Source organism: Suncus etruscus, chromosome 7, assembly GCF_024139225.1.
Source record: "Suncus etruscus isolate mSunEtr1 chromosome 7, mSunEtr1.pri.cur, whole genome shotgun sequence".
Classification (NCBI taxonomy): domain Eukaryota; kingdom Metazoa; phylum Chordata; class Mammalia; order Eulipotyphla; family Soricidae; genus Suncus; species Suncus etruscus.
Window position 1 is genome coordinate 130,505,282 of NC_064854.1, and position 21,583 is coordinate 130,526,864.

The 21,583-nt window shown below is 37.7% G+C and overlaps 1 protein-coding gene across 1 annotated transcript in view; it reads right to left on the reverse strand.

The window, feature by feature from the left end:
• DNAH12 (dynein axonemal heavy chain 12) overlaps positions 1 to 21,583 on the reverse strand; it is a 227,137-nt gene that overhangs the window by 103,401 nt on the left and 102,153 nt on the right. Inside the window, 7 exon segments of the mRNA XM_049776149.1 lie at positions 4,009 to 4,197; positions 5,644 to 5,763; positions 9,660 to 9,848; positions 10,327 to 10,410; positions 18,627 to 18,767; positions 18,903 to 19,086; positions 20,648 to 20,757. Of these exon segments, the coding sequence (XP_049632106.1) occupies positions 4,009 to 4,197; positions 5,644 to 5,763; positions 9,660 to 9,848; positions 10,327 to 10,410; positions 18,627 to 18,767; positions 18,903 to 19,086; positions 20,648 to 20,757 (1,017 nt within the window).

Here is a 21,583-nt window from a genome sequence, read left to right on the forward strand (position 1 = left end):
AATTTATTGGGCTGCAGGGCCTGGAGCAGTGGCACAGAGCAGTAAGGCATCTTAGCCTAGGACGGACTGCAGTTCGATCCCCCAGCATCCCATATGGTCCCCCAAGCCAGGAGTGATTTCTAAGTGCATAGCTAGGAGTGCATCACTGAGTGTGGCCCCAAAAAACAAAACAAAACAAAATTTACTGGGCTGCAGAGACATTATAGCAGATAAAACATTTGCTGTGTATGATGCAGGGATGGGTTTGGTCCCCAGCACTACCTATGGTCCTTTGAGCACCACTAGGAGTCCTCCTTGAACACAGAGCTAGGACTAGTCCTTAGCTAGGTATGGCAAAAATATGACAAATGGTTGTGCTTTGGTGCCATATTTTCTTATAGAACAGTAAAGAGCAACAATTAAAAATAAAAATGAGCTCACTATATTTGATCCAGGCCATGACATTCCTTATACTCCCAAGTATTTCTTATTTCACTTTCCTGTTAGTTCTCCAAGCATATTTATTTTTCTTTCTAGGTTGACCAGTCCTTCCTTTGTTCCTTCCTCCTTCCCTCCCTTCCTTCCCTCCCTCCCTTCTTATCCTTCCTTTCTTACCCTTCCTTCCTCCATCCTTCCCCTCCTTCCTTCCTTTCTCCTTCCTCCTTCCTTCCTTCCTTTCTCCTTCCTTCCTTTCTCTCTCCTTTCCTTCCTTCCTTCCTTCCTTCCTTCCTTCCCTCCCTCCCTCCCTCCCTCCTTCCTTCCTTCCTTCCTTCCTTCTTCCTTCCTTCCTTTCTCCTTCCTCCTTCCTTCCTTTCTCCTTCCTTCCTTTCTCTCTCCTTTCCTTCCTTCCTTCCTTCCTTCCTTCCTTCCTTCCTTCTTCCTTCCTTCCTTCCTTCCTTCCTTCCTTCCTTCCTTCCTTCCTTCCTTCTTCCTTCCTTCCTTCTTCCTTCCTTCTTTTCTTTTCTTTTAGATTTTTAGTTCTAGCGGTGCTCAGGAGTCATTTCTGGCAGTCCTCCAAGAACCATGTGATGCCAAGGATTGAACCTGGGTCGACCACATGCAAAGCAAACCCCTGCTCACTGTGCTACTGCTCCAGCCCACAACCAGTTCTTTCTTTCAGATCCTGAGGCTTTCCATCATCAAACAACCAAAGGGTCAGTACTGAATTTGGCAGTTTCAGTGACAAAGTTTATCTTCTGAATACTATCTCTCTGGGTTTCTTATAAAAACATTTCATAAAAGGATTCCTTTAAACAACAAATATTTTGGAGACTTGAGCAATAACATGTCAGGTACAATCCCTGTCAGCATATATGGTCCCCTGAATGTAGAGACAGAAATTAGCCCTGGGCATTGCAAGGTGTGGTCAAAAACAAACATAAGGAGAAAAGAATATTCAATTTAATCTGAAATTATAACAAACCCACCTTTTTTTTTTTTTTAAAGAAGTGCTCAAGGCTCAGAGCTCCAGGTACAGTATTCAAAGTGGTTGAGAGACTATATGCAACTTGAGAGATCAAACCTGGTTTTTTTTTACACACCCAAAATAACAAGAAAAACTAGTGCTGGTTTGGTGATAGGGAGAAGAAACTGATTCAATGCTGGTGGGAATGTTTACTGGTTTGGCCTTTTTGGAAAACAATAAATTTCTCAAAAAAAACAAAACAAAACAAAAATTGAGCTTTCATTTGATCCAGCAATGCTGATTCTGGGAATATTCCCTAGGGGTCCCAAAATAGAAGGCATTTCTATCATTGCAACACTATTCACATTAGTCAGAATTTGGAAACAATTCAAGTGTCTGAGATCAGATGAATGGATGAAGAACTAAAGGTACAAAAGAATACTATGCAGCTGTTAGGAAAAATAAAATCATAAAATTTGCTTATTATGGACAGAAATGGAGACACACTGAGTGAAATGAATTAGAAGGGAGAGGAGCAGACAAAATAATTTTGGGAAATAACACGCATCTGTGGTATATAGCAAAAAATAGTATGAGAATAATACCCAAAGATAATATAAGTGATGGGTGTGGGGGGAAGTCCAGTAAGGACAAGAGAAGGGACCACTATGACAATGACAGTTGGCAATGATCACTCTGAACAAGAACTGGGGTCTGAGAAGAAGTAAAAAAAAAAAATTCGCAATACCCATTCTGTAATAGCATTGCAAAACATGGTACCTAGAAGAAAAAAGTAGGTGAGAGTGAGAGTGTGAATGAGAGAGACAGAGAGAGAAAGGGAGAGAGAGAAAGAGAGGGAGAGAGAGGGAGAGAGAGAGAGAGAGAGAGAGAGAGAGAGAGAGAGAGAGAGAGAGAGAGAGAGAGAGAGAGAGAGAGAGAGAGAGAGAGAGAGAGAGAGAGAGAGAGAGGTATCTTCCATAAAGGCAGGCCAGGCTGGGGTGGGGGCTTGAGAGGATGACTGAAATGAACCCTGGCGAAGGGATGGGTGTTAGAACATAGTATTCCTAAAACTCAAAAACCTTTTAACTGTGCTTCTCATGATGATATAATAAAAACTTTTTTAACTTGAACCTTTTTAAAGAAAAGCATATGTTTTAGTCTGTTGATCTATATTACGAGGCCTTAGAATACCACTAAAGCAGTCTAAAAGTAAATTTACTTGCATTCCCTGATGATTGGTGATATAGTATCTCATCAGATTAAATTAAAAAAATTTTTTTTGGTTTTTCGGGGAACACCCGTTTGATGCTCAGGGGTTATTCCTGGCTTCGCACTCAGAAATTGCCCCTGGCTTGGGGGGACCATATGGGACGCAGGGGGATCGAACCACGGTCCTTCCTTGGCTAGCGCTTGCAAGGCAGACACCTTAACTCTAGCGCCACCTTGCTGGCCCCTGAATAAAAACTTTTAAATGTAAAATACAAGTAAAATAAAAGCAAATTTATCTATGCTGTACACAAGTAGAAAAAATAAAGAGAAACCAAAATTACAATCACATTAGTCAAAAATAATTAAAGGATATTTGCTGATGTGAGATTCTCTAGAACTTACAATAGCAAGCATTAAATTGTTGTGATGCTGGGGAATGAATCCATATATGTAAGGCAAGTACCCTCATACTGAGGTTTCATGCTTGGACATACAAGAATTTTTGTTGATTATTTTTTTATTCCTATAAAAATTCTTATTTTTATTTTTGGTTTTGTGGGTCACACCCGGCAGCGCTCAGGGGTTACTCCTAGATCTATGCTCAGAAATTGCTTCTGGCGGGCACTGGGGACCATATGGGATGCCGGGATTCGAACTGCTGGGATTCGAACCACCATCTTTCTTCATGCAAGGCAAATGTCTTGCCATTATGCTATCTCTCCGGCCTCTATTTTTATTTTTAATTGCTTTATTTTTTGTAAGTCTGATCATTTTTATTACTGCTTAGTGATCATACAATTGCTTGGTCTTGGTACCCTCCATTATTTCTCTGATTTGAGAGGTGGAAAAGATGGTTCAGTTATGTGGTTCTGTTTAAAGAAAAGAAAAAAATAAAATGGGGTAAAAAAAAAAACAACAACAAGCAAAACATGGGCGGAGTCCTTCTAGAGGCTATAAATATTAATTCGGAGAAGAAAGGGAAAAAGAAAGAGAAACACAACAATGCAAAACGAATTATCGAACATATCGAACATAAAATCCAAAAAGCAATAAAGACAACTACTACACAATAACCACTGTCCTAAAATAAAGACAAAACAAAGCACAAAAAAATGAAAACAACAACAGCAGCAAGAGTAACAAATCCAAAAAAAATTTTTGTGCTACTTCTTCTGGTTATAAATCTGTTCATTATTGGGTTTAAGTCACACAATTCACTGTACACCATCCTTCACCTGTGCACCCTTCCTGTCACATCATCGATGTCTTCTGTTTCCATCCCACTCCCACCTCCCACTGCTGCCTTGTCTAGGGCAGGCAAATTGCTTCTCTCTCTACCCCCTCTCTTTTTTCCTTTTTGACTCTGTGGTTTGTGCTATTGTTAATGGAAGGATAAAAAGAATTTTAAATCATACCTCATACATGAAGTCATAGACCAGGCCTTTTTCCTCAAAAGGGCATTCCCATTTACCCACAGAGGCAGGCAATGGATAATTTTCCAGTTTTCCTTGTATGGCTGTTCGTATGAATGAATCAAAAATAACACGTCCATCAGTGTCACAACTTCCTCCAATGGACCAAATCATTGCAAATATAAAGGAAGCCTGTTGGGTAAAAAAAATTATTTAAACTAATTACCTAAAATTTTATTAGTTAATTAAAATTTTACTAGTTAACTAAAAGTATACCTGGTTAATTTGGAAATGATCTTATGAGAATATGAAAGGAAGTACATATTCAAATCACATAGTCATTTGTCCACCAAAATCTGAGCCTGTTTGTCACAGGAGGTCGAGTGGCTCTTATTAGCCATGAAAAGTTGTATTTTGTTTTCTGATCCATCACACTGTCTTTCGACAGGAAGAGTTCAGCTCACTGACATTTAGAGAAATTACTGATATGAATGAATTTGCTGACATTTTTTTCTAGGAGGATTTTGTTTGTTTTGGTGTTTAATCCCTCCTTTTTATATTGGGATATTTGATATCACTAGCAGTGTTCTTTAAATGCAACAAATGCCCTCAGCTGTTGTCTGGTAATACTTTTAATCACTCCTTTAAATCTAAGATAGGGGCCGTAGAGATAGCATGGAGGTAAGGAGTTTGCCTTGCATGCAGAAGGACGGTGGTTCAAATCCCAGCATCCTATATGGTCCCCCGAGCCTGCCAGGAGTGATTTCTGAGTGTAGAGCCAGGAGTAACCCCTGAGCACTGGTGCAACCCAAAACCCAACCCCCCACAAACAAATCTAAAACAATCTTCAGAGTACATGATTCATGGTTGAAGGTTCTTTTCATTCATTACTTTGAATTTATTATTCCACTCTTGTAATTTCATTAAAAAAAATCTGACCTATATCTTCTGTTGTTTTTCTGGTCTATGAGTTCTTGCTTCTTGCTTTGATTTTTGTCATTTTGATTACAAATGTTCTTGATGGTTTCTATTTAGGCTTATTTTGTTTGGCATGTTTTGGTTCTTCTGGATCAGGACAGAACTCCCTTTTTAGAGTGGGAATGTTCTCAGTTATTAATTCAGCTTACACCTATCCCCACTTTCTTTCCTATTCTGGAATTCCTGATTCTGAGGCTGTTCCTCCTAATGTGGTTAAATATATTTTTTAAGTTCTGTTCATTTTTATCTATTTTCAATTATCTGCTCTTCATTGATGATGTCCTATGCCAGGTCTTCTAAGCAACTAAATGGACTTTTGGCTTCTTACATTTGTCACTGAGTGTTATTAACATATTCTTTAGCATTTTTTTCTGCTTGATTTTTTTCATAAAATGCTCTTCAAAATGATTAACAGTTCTAATTATTTCTTCAGATTATTTAGCACTTAAATGCCTTCCCAAAACTGCTATTTTGGGGAACCTCATTATGCCTGGTTCCATTTTTTGTGATGTATTTAACACTTTTCAAATATGCCCCCAAGCCCCACCCTCAGAAGCAGGTAAGAGGAATGCAGTCGCTAATCCTACACCAGCTATAGTTGTGAGTTTGCCAAAGGCATATTTCATTCTTTAAATTAAAATAATTAAGTATAAAACCAACCATAGTCCAAACACGGATGTTCTTGCTTTGGGGATCATTTTCTACAGCAGTACAAAGTATTACTTCAAGGAGGCGTGTGAGAGAGATAACCACATTGCTATCACTTGTAGGAATTAGTTCCTGAAATTAAAATAATAATTTAAAATAATATTCAAATAATAATAATAATTTAATCTCACTAGAAAATTATAGAACATAGATATTTCCTTTAAAAACTGACAAAATATATTTTCATAAAATCTTGATAACACTAAAATAGAACTCAAATGGTAGGCCTGATAAGCATATCTTAAATATTTTAGTTATACATATTATATGTACAATTATATATAATGTATTCTAAATTCTGAGAAATGAGAATAGCTATTATATAACAATAAACAAGTTCTAGGGATAACAGAAAAATTTAAGTCATTTGTTCATATGTTCATTTAATTAATAAAAAATTATGAAAATTTATTATGCTATATATAACAAGCTAGAAAATGAAGAAATAAAATGCAAATATCTGAAATGGTGTAACAAAGAAATTAAATGAATAAATAATATGATATAATAATGCATGATAAATGAAGTCACAAGGTGGTTGGCAGGTTACAGGAGTAGCTGGGATAAGTGATTTGCCTAAACAAGGATGGAGGAAACATTTTGAAATGAATGAGTAATAATTCAAGACGCTTCCCAGAAGAAGCTGAGTTGGATTTGGAGTGAAAACATTATCTAGATGAATAATATACATGACAGGTAGACACTGAAATGAAGGCATAAGCAGACACACTTAATAACTGGATTCTACAGAATGCAAAAATAGTGGAGATGAGAAATGACAAGAAATTAGGAATGAAAAGCAGACAGAGTTTTTTAGACTGTTATGATCTTTCACTAAGAGCAAGAAGGTTCTAACAGTGAATTGGCAGAGGTGAATGTAGGGTGAACAACAGTTTCTACTGTGGTTTGCTACTTCTGAGTTGCATCTCTGGCTCTTCAATAGAGGATTAAATCTTTGTATTTCAAATCACCATCTGGTAGCACTCTATATAGGCTGTACCAGACCAACTTTACTGTACTTATTCAGATAAAAAGTTATAAATATCTGAACTAAGACTACAATAACAGGAACTAGAGGGTGGTCCCAGGAACAAAAAATGGTAGAGACAATAGATATCAAAGTTATCAACAAGAAAGTAATCAATAGATCTTGGAAACTAACCGGATGTGGTAAATATGGCAATACAATGTAAGAAGAAAATTCATCACTCATGAGAAATATGGAGCGATTGCATTATTATTTGCAATGTTTGAATATGAGAGCTTAAATTTAGGAAAGATGAAAGTGATTTTATCTGTGTATATTGTACACACTTTCTGGGCATGTGGCTGTAGCTACTACAACCCTGGTTAGAATTCCAGTATTGCATTTGGTCCCCTGAACCAACCAGGTGTGATCCCTGAGCACAGAGCCAGGAGAAAGCTCTGAGCACCACTCAGTGTGGCCCCAAACCCACTCCACAAAACAAAGAATACACAATTGAAGGACGGAATAGATAATACCAGGGGTTAAGTATTGTATTCAGTAGACCCCTATTTGATCCACAGCACTGCAGGGTCCCCTGATCCTCACCAGGTGAATCGCTGGAGATACCTGAGTACTAGTGGTACCATCCTAACACGCAGAGCCTAAGCAATATTGCATATTTACCCTCACATTGATCTACAGACCGGAATGGTTGAGAGTTGAGTGGAGGGGGCACTCCAGAGCTCCCAGAAGCTCTCCACAATGGAGAGGAATCTTTTTAAAGTGTTATGGAAAAGGTAAAGTTTATATATAAAAGAATGAAATTAAATCCTGATTTTTACACCATATAGAAAAACGATTCAAAATACATTAAAGACTTAAGCATCAAACCTGAAACTATAAAACTCCTAAAAAATTGGGCTGGAGGGAACAGCGATAAGTATAGCCTTACACACAGCCAACTTGAGTTCAATCCCAGCAGTCAATATAGCCTGCAATACTGAGATCAGTGATTTTGAGTGCAGAGCTAGAAGTAAACAAACTAAAAACACCAAAAAAAAAAAAAAAAAAAGACCAAACAAACACACACACATACAAAATGGAGCTGACAGGTAAAGGCCAAGCTTGGTTAAATCCCTAGAATAGCACTACAACATCAGGTGTACCCCTCCCGTCCCCAAATAACTTGTAAACACAAACATAAGGCCAATATCCTTGACACTGATCTTGATCATCATTTTTGTTATGATAGCTAAATTTTAGGCAATCAAAAAAAATAACCAGTGGAACTGTATCAAGCTAAAAAAATTACAATACACATAAAATGAAAGAAACAACAAAATGAAAATTTTTGGACAGAGGAAAAAATATTCACAAATTATATATCTGATAAGTTAATATCCAAAATATATAAGTAATTTGAAATACTCAAAGCAAAAAAACAAACAATTTAATATAAAAGTGAGGACAGTGCTGGAGAGATTGTGTATGTGACTGATTCTGCTTCAAATACCCAGAATTACATATGGTTTCCTGAACACAGCAAGAGGTTACTCCTAGCTGAGTAAGAAACAGCCTCTAAGCTGTTTCTATAGTGGCTCAACCTCCCCCTCCATGAGAAAGGAACCAAATAGATGTTTTTTTTCCTCAAAGAAGATATACAATCTGACAATAACAGTATCACTGATCATCAGGAAAATATAAACCAACCAACAATGAGATTATTGCTTCATAATCTTTAAGGATGACCATTATCAAAAAGATTTTAAAAATATATGTTGTTGAGAATTCAGGGAAAAGAAAGCCCTTGTAGACTATTGATGAGAATTAAAAATTAGTGAACATTATGGAAAACAGTATCATGGATTCTCAAAATAACTAAAAGTAAAACTACACATATTCAAGCCACCCTTCTCTGGGAAATACTCCCTCACAAATAAGCACCCTGAAGAAATATCTGTACTTTTTGTTTTGTTTTTTTTTTTGGTTTTTGGGCCACACCCGGTAACGCTCAGGGGTTACTCCTGGCTATGCGCTCAGAAGTCGCTCCTGGCTTGGGGGACCATATGGGACGCCGGGGGATCGAACCGCGGTCCATCTCCTAGGCTAGCGCAGGTAAGGCAGGCACCTTACCTCCAGCGCCACCGCCCGGCCCCGAAATATCTGTACTTTTATATTCATAGCAGCAATTATTCACATCTAAAAACTAAAGCTGTCATTGGTAGTCATGGATAAAGAAATGTGGTGTATATATAAGCAAGGAAATCTTATTCTGCATTTTTAAAAAAAGATTCTGCCATATGCAGCATAAACACCTTGAGAACATGATGCTAGGTTTAGCAAACCAGATACAGGACAAAACTACATAGTCTTACTTGGCATGTAAAGTGCCATGTAACTAACTAAATGGCATCCCAAGAGATGAGTGCATAGAAACAAAGAAAAAACAGAGCTTTAAAGCTTTAAAGGGATGGGAATGGGAAAATGGGAAGATTTGAGACAAAAAGAACAAAGTTGAAGTTACCTAGGAAGAATAATTCTAGAGATCTAATATGTAACATGATGACTGTAATGAATAATATTGATCAAATACTGTATGCAATCAGTATCAATTGATTGCAGGTTCTCTATAATACACACAAAAAATTAGGTAACTATTTGAGGAAATGATAGACTCATTAGTTTGAGTGTTTTAACCAATTCACTACATCTATGTAGAGCAAATATCATGTTATGTACTAAATATTTTATTTGTAAAACATTTAATTAAGCTCAAATAGGAAGAAATAGAGCAAATGCACACACAAATATTCTCAAACACATATATGTGTAATAGATAGATATACAAATTAGGGGGATATGAAGAAGATGAATCCACACAACGTTAATATACCTGTGACATAATATAGTCTTGCAAAAACGTTGCCAATTATTATCCAGTGACTTATTTAAACCGAATGAAATAAAGAAATATGAGCAGGTCAAAGAATTATAGTGTTACCTTTAATTTTTTCTTACGAAGGGTTAGAGCAGGCGCTATTAACCATTCAAAGAGGTCTTTGAGAAGAGCTTGATGTTCTGGCTCCTGAAGAGGTTCATTCAGTGAATTTAACCAGGATGACACAAGTGGTCTCCATCCTAATTGTGAGGGCTCCAAATAAATCATGCCACAGCGGCTCACGGTGGCTGGCTGGAGAAGAAAATAGACCCTTTTCCCGCAGTGTACTTTTACACTAGTAGACTTTATAATCACTGTTATTAAGTACTACTTTACATGTTAAGGCCTTTATGATCTAGTTCTCATCTTCATCAAGAGCCTCAAATGCACTGCCTGCCATGATAGCTCCTTGTAGATGCCATGGCTCCAGGCATTTACAAGTCATTTAATCATGATTTGGAATGCTCACCCCAATTTCCCCGGGAAAAGGCTTAGCCCTCAAAATAAGAACCAACAATCAACAGTTCATCATCTCCCTCATGTACTGAGAGCACTTATATATAGCTGCATTTTGGGATTATTTATTTTATGCTTCTTGTCCTCCCTAAATAAACATTGTATCTTGTTTCATTTTTCTAGACCCTCACTCATTTTATGAATACATAAAATATTTATTAAGTAAAATATATAACAAATGAAAAAATAAACTTTCATTAAATAATTAACTTACTGAGGCCTGAGAAAGGTCCATTGTTTCAAAGATGAGGCTCATCTGAGGGGACATTTGAATGATTTCTCCACTCATAAGACAAAGCTAAAGACAATTTTTTAACATGTTTATTCTTTTAAATATTAAAGTTTACATATAAAATTTATTCTACTTGTAAAAGAAAGTATTTTTGTTTAAAGTAAAATAATATTTTATTATAAATAAATATCCTATTATCTAGGGGATAAATATTAGAAAGAAATTAAGCAAAGCTTCATTGTAGGTCTTGTCAATTATTTACTAGTGAAATAAATATACAACATCTTTGAGAGCCAGCCTCTCCTTCTATAATCAGAATAATTTTTCATGGGATAAGACAAGGAACTACATGGCACAAATAGTAAAATCCTATCCAATTTTATTTTTTTGCTTTTTGGGCCACACCCAGTGATGCTCAGGGGTTACTCCTGGCTATGTGCTCAGAAATTGCTCCGGGTTTGGGGGACTTCCCCATAGGGGATGCCGGGGGATCAAACTGTGGTCCGTCCTAGGTTAGTGCATACAAGACAAATGCCCTACCACTTGTGCCACCACTCTAGCCCCTATGTACGATATATATATTTTTGTACAATATATTTTTATTACTAATCAAATGCTCCTGATTTTAACAATTATCACAAGAATTTAAAAAAATAAAGAAAAATAGAGCATGCATAAACTTCTAATTTTTGAATAACTAGCATTTACAGGAAGTTCAGGAAGCAGTGAAACTGATTTATAAGATAAGTGACAATAATGATTGATTATTCCTAAGTATACCAATTAGGAAGAAACATGAATGAGTTTTTTATAGGATGCAAAAATTTTATGCATCCTAGTTCTGTAATGCTTATGTGATAGTGTATGGGCATAACAATAATAAAATCTAAACTTAAAAGTAGTATACATTTCATACTTTATACATTTTCTCTCAAGTAAATAATATAAGACTTCAATTTTCTAGTTCTTTTGCATATCCTAGAACTATTAAGGCAAATATGACAAGTATGAGTACTGAAGCATCATAAAGGAATTAGACACTTTATTTTCTCCTACAATATGAACTCATACTTCTACAAGAAATAATATGAACACAGAGAACACTCAATATGCTGAGCACTTGATTTGTATGCAAGAAGTCTGTGTTCAAATCTTGGCACCATAAATTGCCATAAGCATCTCTAAGATCAATCCCTAAGCATTGAACTGGGTATAACTCTCAATAACCATTAGATGGTTTCCCCTCCAAAAAAAGAAACCACAATATTGGAGAAACTAAATGACTTATCGTCATGTATTACCTTACTCTGTCTTCCTATTATTGTAGTTTTAATAAATCTATTTTTATTCTATTAAAAATTAAGCAAAGGCTGGAGAAATAGTATGGAGGTAGGGCATTTGCCTTGCATAGAGATGGATGATGGTTCAAATTCTGGCATCCCAGGTGGTCCCCTGAGCCTGCCAGGAACCAATTTTTGAGCATAGAGCCAGGAGTAACCCCTGAGCACTGCCTGGTGTTACCCAAAAACCAAAATAAATAAATAAATAAATAAATAAATAAATAAATAAATAAATAAATAAATAAATAAAATAATAAATAAAAATTAAGCAGAGAGAGCATGAAAACCGGCAAGCCTTTGCAAAAGCCGGCTCCCTGTGTGTGACACCAGGCGGGGAAAATCCACGAAAGTACACCGGCCCAGTGGGGCCCAACTGTGAAAAACTGTGAGTGTGACCTGTATATGTCTGTCTACTGTCCTCTTGCATGAAACTCTTGCGAGTGGGGCAAAAAGAGGCTCCAGCGGAGCACGGCCGCGGAAAGAACACCATTGCAACAAGAAGGAAAAATCACACTAAGAACGGCGCTATATCACAGAAGCAAACATTTCTCTCCGGACTGTCTTCTCTGCTGCATGCTCGGGCCTAAGATTTGACCCAGTGTGAGGCTTCATCCATGGAGGACTCCCCTCCCTTAGAGGCAAGTCAGCCCATCCAGAAAGGGAGGAGCCAGAGGAGTGTACTGCCTGCATCATATAGACAATGAATACCACCACAACACGTAGAAAAACCCAAAATACAAGTGTGACAATGGGGAAACAACGCAGGCCAGCATCAGACATAGAGAATGAAGATGACAATTCTGAGGACCAGATAATGACCAACCAACTAATCAACCTCTCAGATAAGGACTTTAGACTAGCAATATGGAAGATGCTCAAAGAACTCCAAGAAACCATGGATCGAGTTGAACAGAACACTAATAAGAACCAAGAAAATATGAAGACAGAAATCACAAAACTCCAAACTGAAATAACATGTCAACTAAAAGGACTGAAAAAGTCAGTAAACGAAGTGAATAACAAAATGGATAAGCTCTGGGACAGGGTATCAGAAGCTGAGAATAGACTTTGTGCTGTGGAAGATGAGATACATAACAATTCCATACAGCAGGAGAGATTGGACAAAAACTTAAAGCAAATGAGCAGACAATGGAAAATTAGTCAAAGAATGGGAGCAGATGAAAATAGAAGTCTATGATAAGATCAACAGAAACAACTTAAGAATCATTGGAGTCCCAGAGACCCAGAAAGAAAATTTCCAGGAAGAATCAACTGTCAAGAACATCATTAAAGAGAAACTTCCAGAGCTAAAGAATATATGTGATCAAATCCTGCATGCCCGAAGAGTACCAACCAAAAGAGACCCCAGAAAAACCACCCCAAGACACATCCTAGTCACAATGACAAATCCCACAGATAGAGACAGAATTCTGAAAACAGCAAGATCAAAAGGGGAATCACGTTCAAGCAAGCTTCCCTGAGATTTACAGCAGACCTGTCACCAGAAACACTCAATGCCAGAAAGCAGTGGTGGGATATTGTGACAAGACTGAATGAAATGAATGCTTCACCCAGAATACTATACCCAGCAAAACTCACTTTCCGGTTTGACGGAAGAATACATGGTTTCACAGACAAAAAACAGCTCAGAAACTTCACAGACACAAAACCAGTCTTAAGAGAAAAACTGAGGGGCCGGAGAGATAGCATGGAGGTAAGGCGTTTGCCTTTCATGCAGGAGGTCATCGGTTCGAATCCCGGCGCCCCATATGGTCCCCTGTGCCTGCCAGGAGCAATTTCTAAGCCTGGAGCCAGGAATAACCCCTGAGCACTGCCAGGTGTGACCCAAAAACCAAAAAAAAAAAAAAAAAAAAAAAAAGAGAAAAACTGAAAGACCTAATCTAAGACAAGACTACCCAAAAGACACACCAAATTTCGAAATAAAGATGGCGTTAAATCCCAGGACAATTCTTTCTCTCAATGTCAATGGACTAAATGCACCAGTTAAGAGACACAGAGTGGCTAAATGGATCAAAAAACTCAATCCAACCTTCTGCTGCCTACAAGAAACGCACCTGAATAGTCAGAACAAACATAGACTCAAAATAAAAGGCTGGAGAAAAATTATCCAAGCAAACAACACCCATAAAAAAGCTGGAGTGGCCATACTAATATCAGATAATGCAAACTTTATACTCAGGAAGGTTGTAAGGGACAAAGATGGACATTTTATATTAATCAAGGGGTACGTAGAGTAGGAAGAATTCACTCTCCTAAACATATATGCACCGAAGGAGGGGCCAGCAAAATATTTAATACAACTGTTGACAAATCTGAAAAATAATATCAACAACAACACAATAATTGTGGGGGACCTTAACATGGCTTTGTCAACACTGGATAGGTCAACCAGACTGAAACCCAACAAGAACATACTAGACCTGAGGAGAGAAATGGAAGAAAGAGGCCTAGTAGATATATATAGGACACTCCATCCCCAGAAACCTGGATACACATTCTTCTCCAATGTACACGGGACATTCTCCAGGATAGACTACATGCTGGCACATAAAACATACCTCCAGGGGCTGGAGAGATAGCATGGAAGTAAGGCGTTTGCCTTTCATGCAGAAGGACGGTGGTTCGAATCCCGGTATCCCATATGGTCCCCCGTGCCTGCCACGGGTGATTTCTGAGCATAGAGCCAGGAGTAACCCCTGAGCGATGCCGGGTGTGACCCAAAAACCAAAAAAAAAAAAAAAAAAAAACATACCTCCTTAAGATCAAGAGGATAGAAATTTTGCAGACTACCTTCGCTGACCACAAGGCTCTGAAATTATTTGTGAACTCCAAAGGGACTCAGAAGAAACACTTTAACATCTGGAAGTTAAACAGCCTCATGCTCAATAACCAGTGGGTCCGAGATGAAATCAAGGAGGAAATAAAAAGGTTCCTGGAAACAAATGACAATAAAGACACAAACTATCAGAACTTATGGGACACAGCAAAAGCAGTACTGAGAGGAAAATTTATAGCTTTGCAAGCACACATCAGGAAGGAAGAAGGAGCTTACCTGAGTAGCTTAATGACACAGCTAATAGAACTAGAAAATGCTCAACAAAAGGACCCAAGAATAGGAAGACAGAAGGAAATAACAAAGCTGAGAGCAGAAATCAACGAAGTGGAAACTCAAAAAACAATCCGAAAGATCAACGAAAGCAGAAGTTGGTTCTTTGAAAAAATAAACAAGATTGATAGACCACTGGCAAACCTAACAAAGAAAGAGAGAGAGAAACTTGATAACTCGTATCAGGAATGAAAAAGGAGAGATCACTACTGATATGACAGAGATTCAAAGGGTAATCAGAAACTACTTTGAAAAACTCTATGCCACTAAAAATGAGAACCTGGAAGAAATGGATAAATTCTTGGACTCTTATACTCTTCCACGGTTGAAGGAAGAGGATGTAGCATATCTAAACACCCCCATCAATATTGATGAAATTAAAACAGTAATCAAATGTCTGCCGAAAAACAAAAGCCCAGGTCCAGATGGATTCACTAATGAATTCTATCAAACTTTCCAAGAGGAACTACTGCCAATCTTGGCAAGACTCTTTCATGAAATTGAACAAACAGAAACACTTCCAAATAGCTTTTATGAAGCCAACATCACCTTGATACCTAAACCAGACAGAGATGCTACAAAAAAAGAAAATTACAGACCAATATCGCTGATGAATGCAGATGCAAAGATCCTCAACAAAATCCTGGCAAATAGGATTCAATGCCTCGTTAAGAAGATCATCCACTACGATCAAGTAGGTTTCATCCCAGGAATGCAAGGCTGGTTTAACATCCGTAAATCTATCAACATAATACACAACATCAATAACAAGAAAAATAAAAACCACATGATCATATCAATAGATGCAGAGAAAGCATTTGATAAGGTCCAACACCCATTCTTGATCAAAACTCTCAGCAAGATGGGAATGGAGGGAACCTTTCTCAATATAGTGAAGGCCATCTACCACAAGCCAGTGGCAAATATTATCCTCAATGGAGAAAAACTAAAAGCCTTCCCTCTAAATTCTGGCACAAGACAAGGCTGTCCTCTCTCACCACTCCTATTCAACATAGCACTGGAAGTACTTGCTATAGCGATTAGGCAAGAAAAGGATATCAAGGGAATCCAGATAGGAAAGGAAGAAGTCAAGCTCTCACTGTTTGCAGATGACATGATACTCTACTTAGAAAACCCTAAAGACTCTACCAAAAAGCTTCTAGAAACAATAGACTCATATAGCAAGGTGGCAGGCTACAAAATTAACACACAAAAATCAATGGCCTTTCTATACACCAATAGTAATAAGGATGAAATGGACATTAAGAAAACAACCCCATTCACAATAGTGCCACACAAACTCAAATATCTTGGAATCAACTTGACTAAATATGTGAAGGACCTATACAAGGAAAACTATAAAACTCTGCTCCAAGAAATAAGACACACGGAAATGGAAATGCATACCCTGCTCATGGATTGGCAGGATTAACATCATCAAAATGGCAATACTCCCCAAGGCATTATACAGATTTAATGCCATCCCTCTAAAGATACCCATGACATTCTTCAAAGAAGTGGATCAGACACTTTTGAAATTCATTTGGAACAATAAACACCCTCGAATAGCTAAAGCAATCATTGGGAAAAAGAATATGGGAGGAATTACTTTCCCCAACTTTAAACTGTACTACAAAGCAATAGTTATCAAAACAGCATGGTATTGGAATAAGGACAGGTCCTCAGATCAGTGGAATAGGCTTGAATACTCAGAAAATGTTCCCCAGACATACAATCACCTAATTTTTGATAAAGGAGCAGGAAATCCTAAATGGAGCAGGAAAAGCCTCTTCAACAAGTGGTGTTGGCACAATTGGATAGCCACTTGCAAAAAATTGAACTTAGACCCCCAGCTAACATCATGTACAAAGGTAAAATCCAAATGGATTAAAGACCTCGATATCAGCCCCAAAACCATAAGATATATAGAACAGCACATAGGCAAAACACTCCAGGACATTACAGGCATCTTCAAGGAGGAAACTGCACTCTCCAAGCAAGTGAAAGCAGAGATTAACAGATGGGAATATATTAAGCTGAGAAGCTTCTGCACCTCAAAGGAAATAGTTCCCAGGATACAAGAGCCACCCACTGAGTGGGAGAAACTATTCACCCAATACCCATCAGATAAGGGGCTAATCTCCAAAATATACAAGGCACTGACAGAACTTTACAAGAAAAAAACATCTAACCCCATCAAAAAATGGGGAGAAGAAATGAACAGACACTTTGACAAAGAAGAAATACACATGGCCAAAGACACATGAAAAAATGTTCCACATCACTAATCATCAGGGAGATGCAAATCAAAACAACAATGAGATACCACCTCACACCCCAGAGAATGGCACACATCACAAAGAATGAGAATAAACAGTGTTGGCGGGGATGTGGAGAGAAAGGAACTCTTATCCACTGCTGGTGGGAATGCCGTCTAGTTCAACCTTTATGGAAAGCGATATGGAGATTCCTCCAAAAACTGGAAATCGAGCTCCCATACGATCCAGCTATACCACTCCTAGGAATATACCCTAGGAACACAAAAATACAATACAAAACCCCCTTCCTTACACCTATATTCATTGCAGCACTATTTACCATAGCAAGACTCTGGAAACAACCAAGATGCCCTTCAACAGACGAATGGCTAAAGAAACTGTGGTACATATACACAATGGAATATTATGCAGCTGTCAGGAGAGATGAAGTCATGAAATTTTCCTATACATGGATGTACACGGAATCTATTATGCTGAGTGAAATAAGTCAGAGAGAGAGAGAAAAACGCAGAATGGTCTCACTCATCTATGGGTTTTAAGAAAAATGAACGACATTCTTGCAATAATAATTTTCAGACACAAAAGAGAAAAGAGCTGGAAGTTCCAGCTCACCTCAGGAAGCTCACCACAAAGAGTGATGAGTTTAGTTAGGGAAATAACTATATTTTGAACTGTCCTAATAACGAGAATGTATGAGGAAAATGGAGAGCCTGTCTAGAGTACAGGCGGGGGTTGGGTGGGGAGGAGGGAGACTTGGAACATTGGTGATGGGAATGTTGCACTGGTGATGCGTGGTGTTCTTTACATGACTGAAACCCAAACACAATCATGTATGTAATTAAGGTGTTTAAATAAATTTAAAAAATTAAGTAGAGGATAAGGCAAAGTTTAATATTACAGCAAATTTTTCATTAAAAAAATAAAATTTAGGGGCTGGAGTGGTTGCGCAGCAAGTAGGATGTTTGCTTTGCACATGGCTGATCTAGGACAGACCCCAGTTCAATCCCCTGTGTCCCATACGGTCCCCCAAGCCAAGAGTGATTTCTGAGTGCGTAGCCAGGAGTAACTCCTGAGCATCACTGGGTTTGGCCCAAAAGCAAACAAAAAAACCTCAGAGCAGGGAGATAACTTAAAGGGCTAGAGAACATAATCTGTATAAGGAAGATGTAGGTTCATCTGGGCTCACCATGGTTTCATGGGTTTCACCATTAGTCACCTGAGTGTCAGTAGGACCAATCCCAAGCACTGACCTGAGAGGTGCCTCTGAACAGTGCTATGGAAGGAACTCAAAATGCTAAATTAAAAAATATAATATAAATTATTTAACCCATCTATATTCTCAATTTTAAATATAGAGTCCTAGAAAATCAGTTGTTAAGCATAAAACATTGGCTATGCATGTCTGCTTTTCTAATGATAAAAATAAATGTAACACCAAATATACCATATTAACTATTTTAACTTTATAGTCTAATATTGTTAAGTACTATAAAGATATATTGTCTATCTTTTGTGCTTTTAATCATGATTATTTACCTTTTTATTATCATCCAATACTGTATTCATACTCTCTATCCACAGAGTATCAATGGGACCATCAAATACAACCCATTTTCGATCGGAAGTTTCTGCTAAGGCAAATTCTCTAAAAGTATTAGCCACAATACCATCAGTCCACTAAAAGGGAAAGGAAAAGGTGGAAATTACCCTTTATAAATAACTGGATTTAGGAAAGAACTCACAAAACATTTCAAATTTCATGATTTAACGTGTGTTGTCAATAGAGTTGAGAATATTTATACTATATATTACCTCATGAGACACTGGATCAAATTGTCCAAAAAGTTGACCCATAGTAATGGACTTGGGGTTTACAGTCCTAAAAATAACCTTCTCTTCCTCTCCATAGCCACGCTCATTCATAAGTGTTAAAGTATCAGCCAGCATATGCAGAACTTTCGTCTTACCAGCAAAAGGTTCTCCTACTAACATAAAACTATTAAGGAAAAAAGTAATTCTACAATAAGATTCTGAAAAATCATGAGAAATTGAATCAATAGCCTGTATACTAGTATATAAAATTTTATACTATCAAAATTAATACAACTTTTAAAATTATGTGATGTTTTCTCAGACATGAGAAAAGTACTTTTGACTTTTGAATTGTAAAACTCTAAATCAAATTCTCTATATTAACACTATTAACGACAAAAGAAAATATAAATTTAATTTTCTAATAAACACTATAGGTAAACCTTAAAACAGTTGTGGGGGTCTGCACTCTTTAACTCTGAGAGTTTCTCTCCAATGATGTCCTTGACAATTAATTCTTCATGGGGATTTTCTTCTTGGTGTCTAGGACTCCACTGATTCTTATACTGTTTCTGTTGAGTTTATCAAAGACTTCTATTTTAATCTGTTCACATTTTTTGAGGATTGTATTCCATTGTCTTATCATTTGTTTTAAGGCTCTTTTCCAATCTCTTCTGTTGTATAGAGTTGTTATGCATCTCATCTTCTAGCTCACTGATTCTATCCTTAGATGCTTTAATCTGTGGAAGAGGCTTTCCAGTGAGGTTTTCATTTTACCCACCAAGTTTTTCAGTTTTGTTAGTTTAGTTGTGAGTTTTCTCATTTCTATTTTCTTTTTCTTTTCTTTTCTCTAGTCTTTCTCCTTTCTCTTTCTTCTTTCTTTCTTTCTCCTCTCCTCTCTCTCTCCCCCACCTCTCGGTTTTTGGGTCACACCCAGCAGCACTCATGGGTTACTCCTCACTCTGCACTTAGAAGTCACTCCTTGCTGACTCAGGGGACCATATGGGATGCTGGGATTTGAACCACCGTCTGTCCTGGACCAGCTGCATGTAAGGCAAATGCCCTACTGCTGTGCTATCTCTCTGGCCCCTCTTTTCTATTTTCATATCTTCTTGGTTCTTTTATTTGTGGTTCATTCAGTTTGTTCCATGCTTTGAGTTCTATGAGGATCCTCCATATTTCTTCTCCAAAGTCCTTACATGAGAAACTAAATAGATTTTCAGCACTTTTCAGGTCATCAGAGCTGCCATCTTCATTCTCTATGAAAAGTGGAGGCATGCTTTGCTTCCCCATTGTCATGCTTGTATTGTGGTATTTTCTATATGTTGTGCTGGGGCTCAATGACTAGGAGATGTGCACAGCTGCAGAGTGGCCAGGCTCCTCTGGCTCTTCCCTTTGGGGACAAGGTCAGCTCACCTCATTGATGCGCCTTCCATGAGCTCTTCTGTGTGGATGGTTCTTGGTGGCAGCGATGGTGGGTCAGGATGGCACCCACGTTCAAAATATATTTTAAATACAATCACATTTCATATTTATGTATTACCCTTTCTTCTCTTTAAGTATAAGCAAGAATATGACTGCAAGGTGACAAATGTAATTTTTGTGAATTAATAAGATATAAAATTCTGTTCTATATTCTTCAGATGGAAAGAGCAAAACAATCATGTACATATATATATAGATAAGTTAATAAATAATTAAATTAATATAGAACTTTGGTAGACAGTGATAACATATAATCTTACCCATGTCTGACAATCATCATTTCATAGGTCTGAATAATTTTATCAATAAAAAATTTAACAGGCTGAATATTTTGTGCTGCGCAGGCTTCATGAGCACATTCCAAAAATTCCTTAAAGGAAAATAAAACACATTTTTATAAAATTGTATAAATCATGCCATAGATATTTTATAGGTTTTTTCATTTAGCAAAAAAGTTTTGTCGTCATTTTTAAAATCTTTTAGCTACACCTAATACTTTTCAGGGCTTACTTCTGGCTCTGTGCTGAGGGATCACTCTTGGAAGTGTTTGAGGGGACTGTATGCAATGCCAGAGATAGAACTCAGGTAGAAAGCATGGCAAACAACACAGCCACTGAACTGTTCATCCAGACTCTAAAGTTTTATCCAGGATGGACCTGGGTCCCATCTCCAGAGTCCCAATGGTCCCCCAAGGCAGGAATGATTTCTGAGCGCGTAGCCTGGAGTAACCCCTGAGTGACACCAGGTGTGGCCTCAAAACAAACAAAAATAAAATTCAGAGCTGGAGATATAGTACAGAGGATAGGGCATTTGCCTTGCCCGTAACTGATCCAGGTTCAATCCCTGGCACCCTATATAGGTCCTGAATTTGCCAGGAGTAACTTCTGAGCAAAGACCAGGAGTAACACTTTAGCTCTGCTGGGTATGGCTCAAAAACCAAAAAATAAACATTTATTAATTAAAAACAAAAAAACAAAGTCAGGTATTAGCCTTAAGTACCACCAGATGTGACTGCAAGCCAAAAAGAAAAAGAAAAAAAGAAAAAACGAGGGTAGGGAGGGGGCAGGGCAGCCAGAGGTCATAGCACATCACCAGCATCCCCGATGGTCTCCTAAACCTGCCAGGAGTGATTTCTGAGTGCAGAGCTAGGAGTAAACCCTGAACGCCTTAGAGTATGTTTCAAATATATATATATA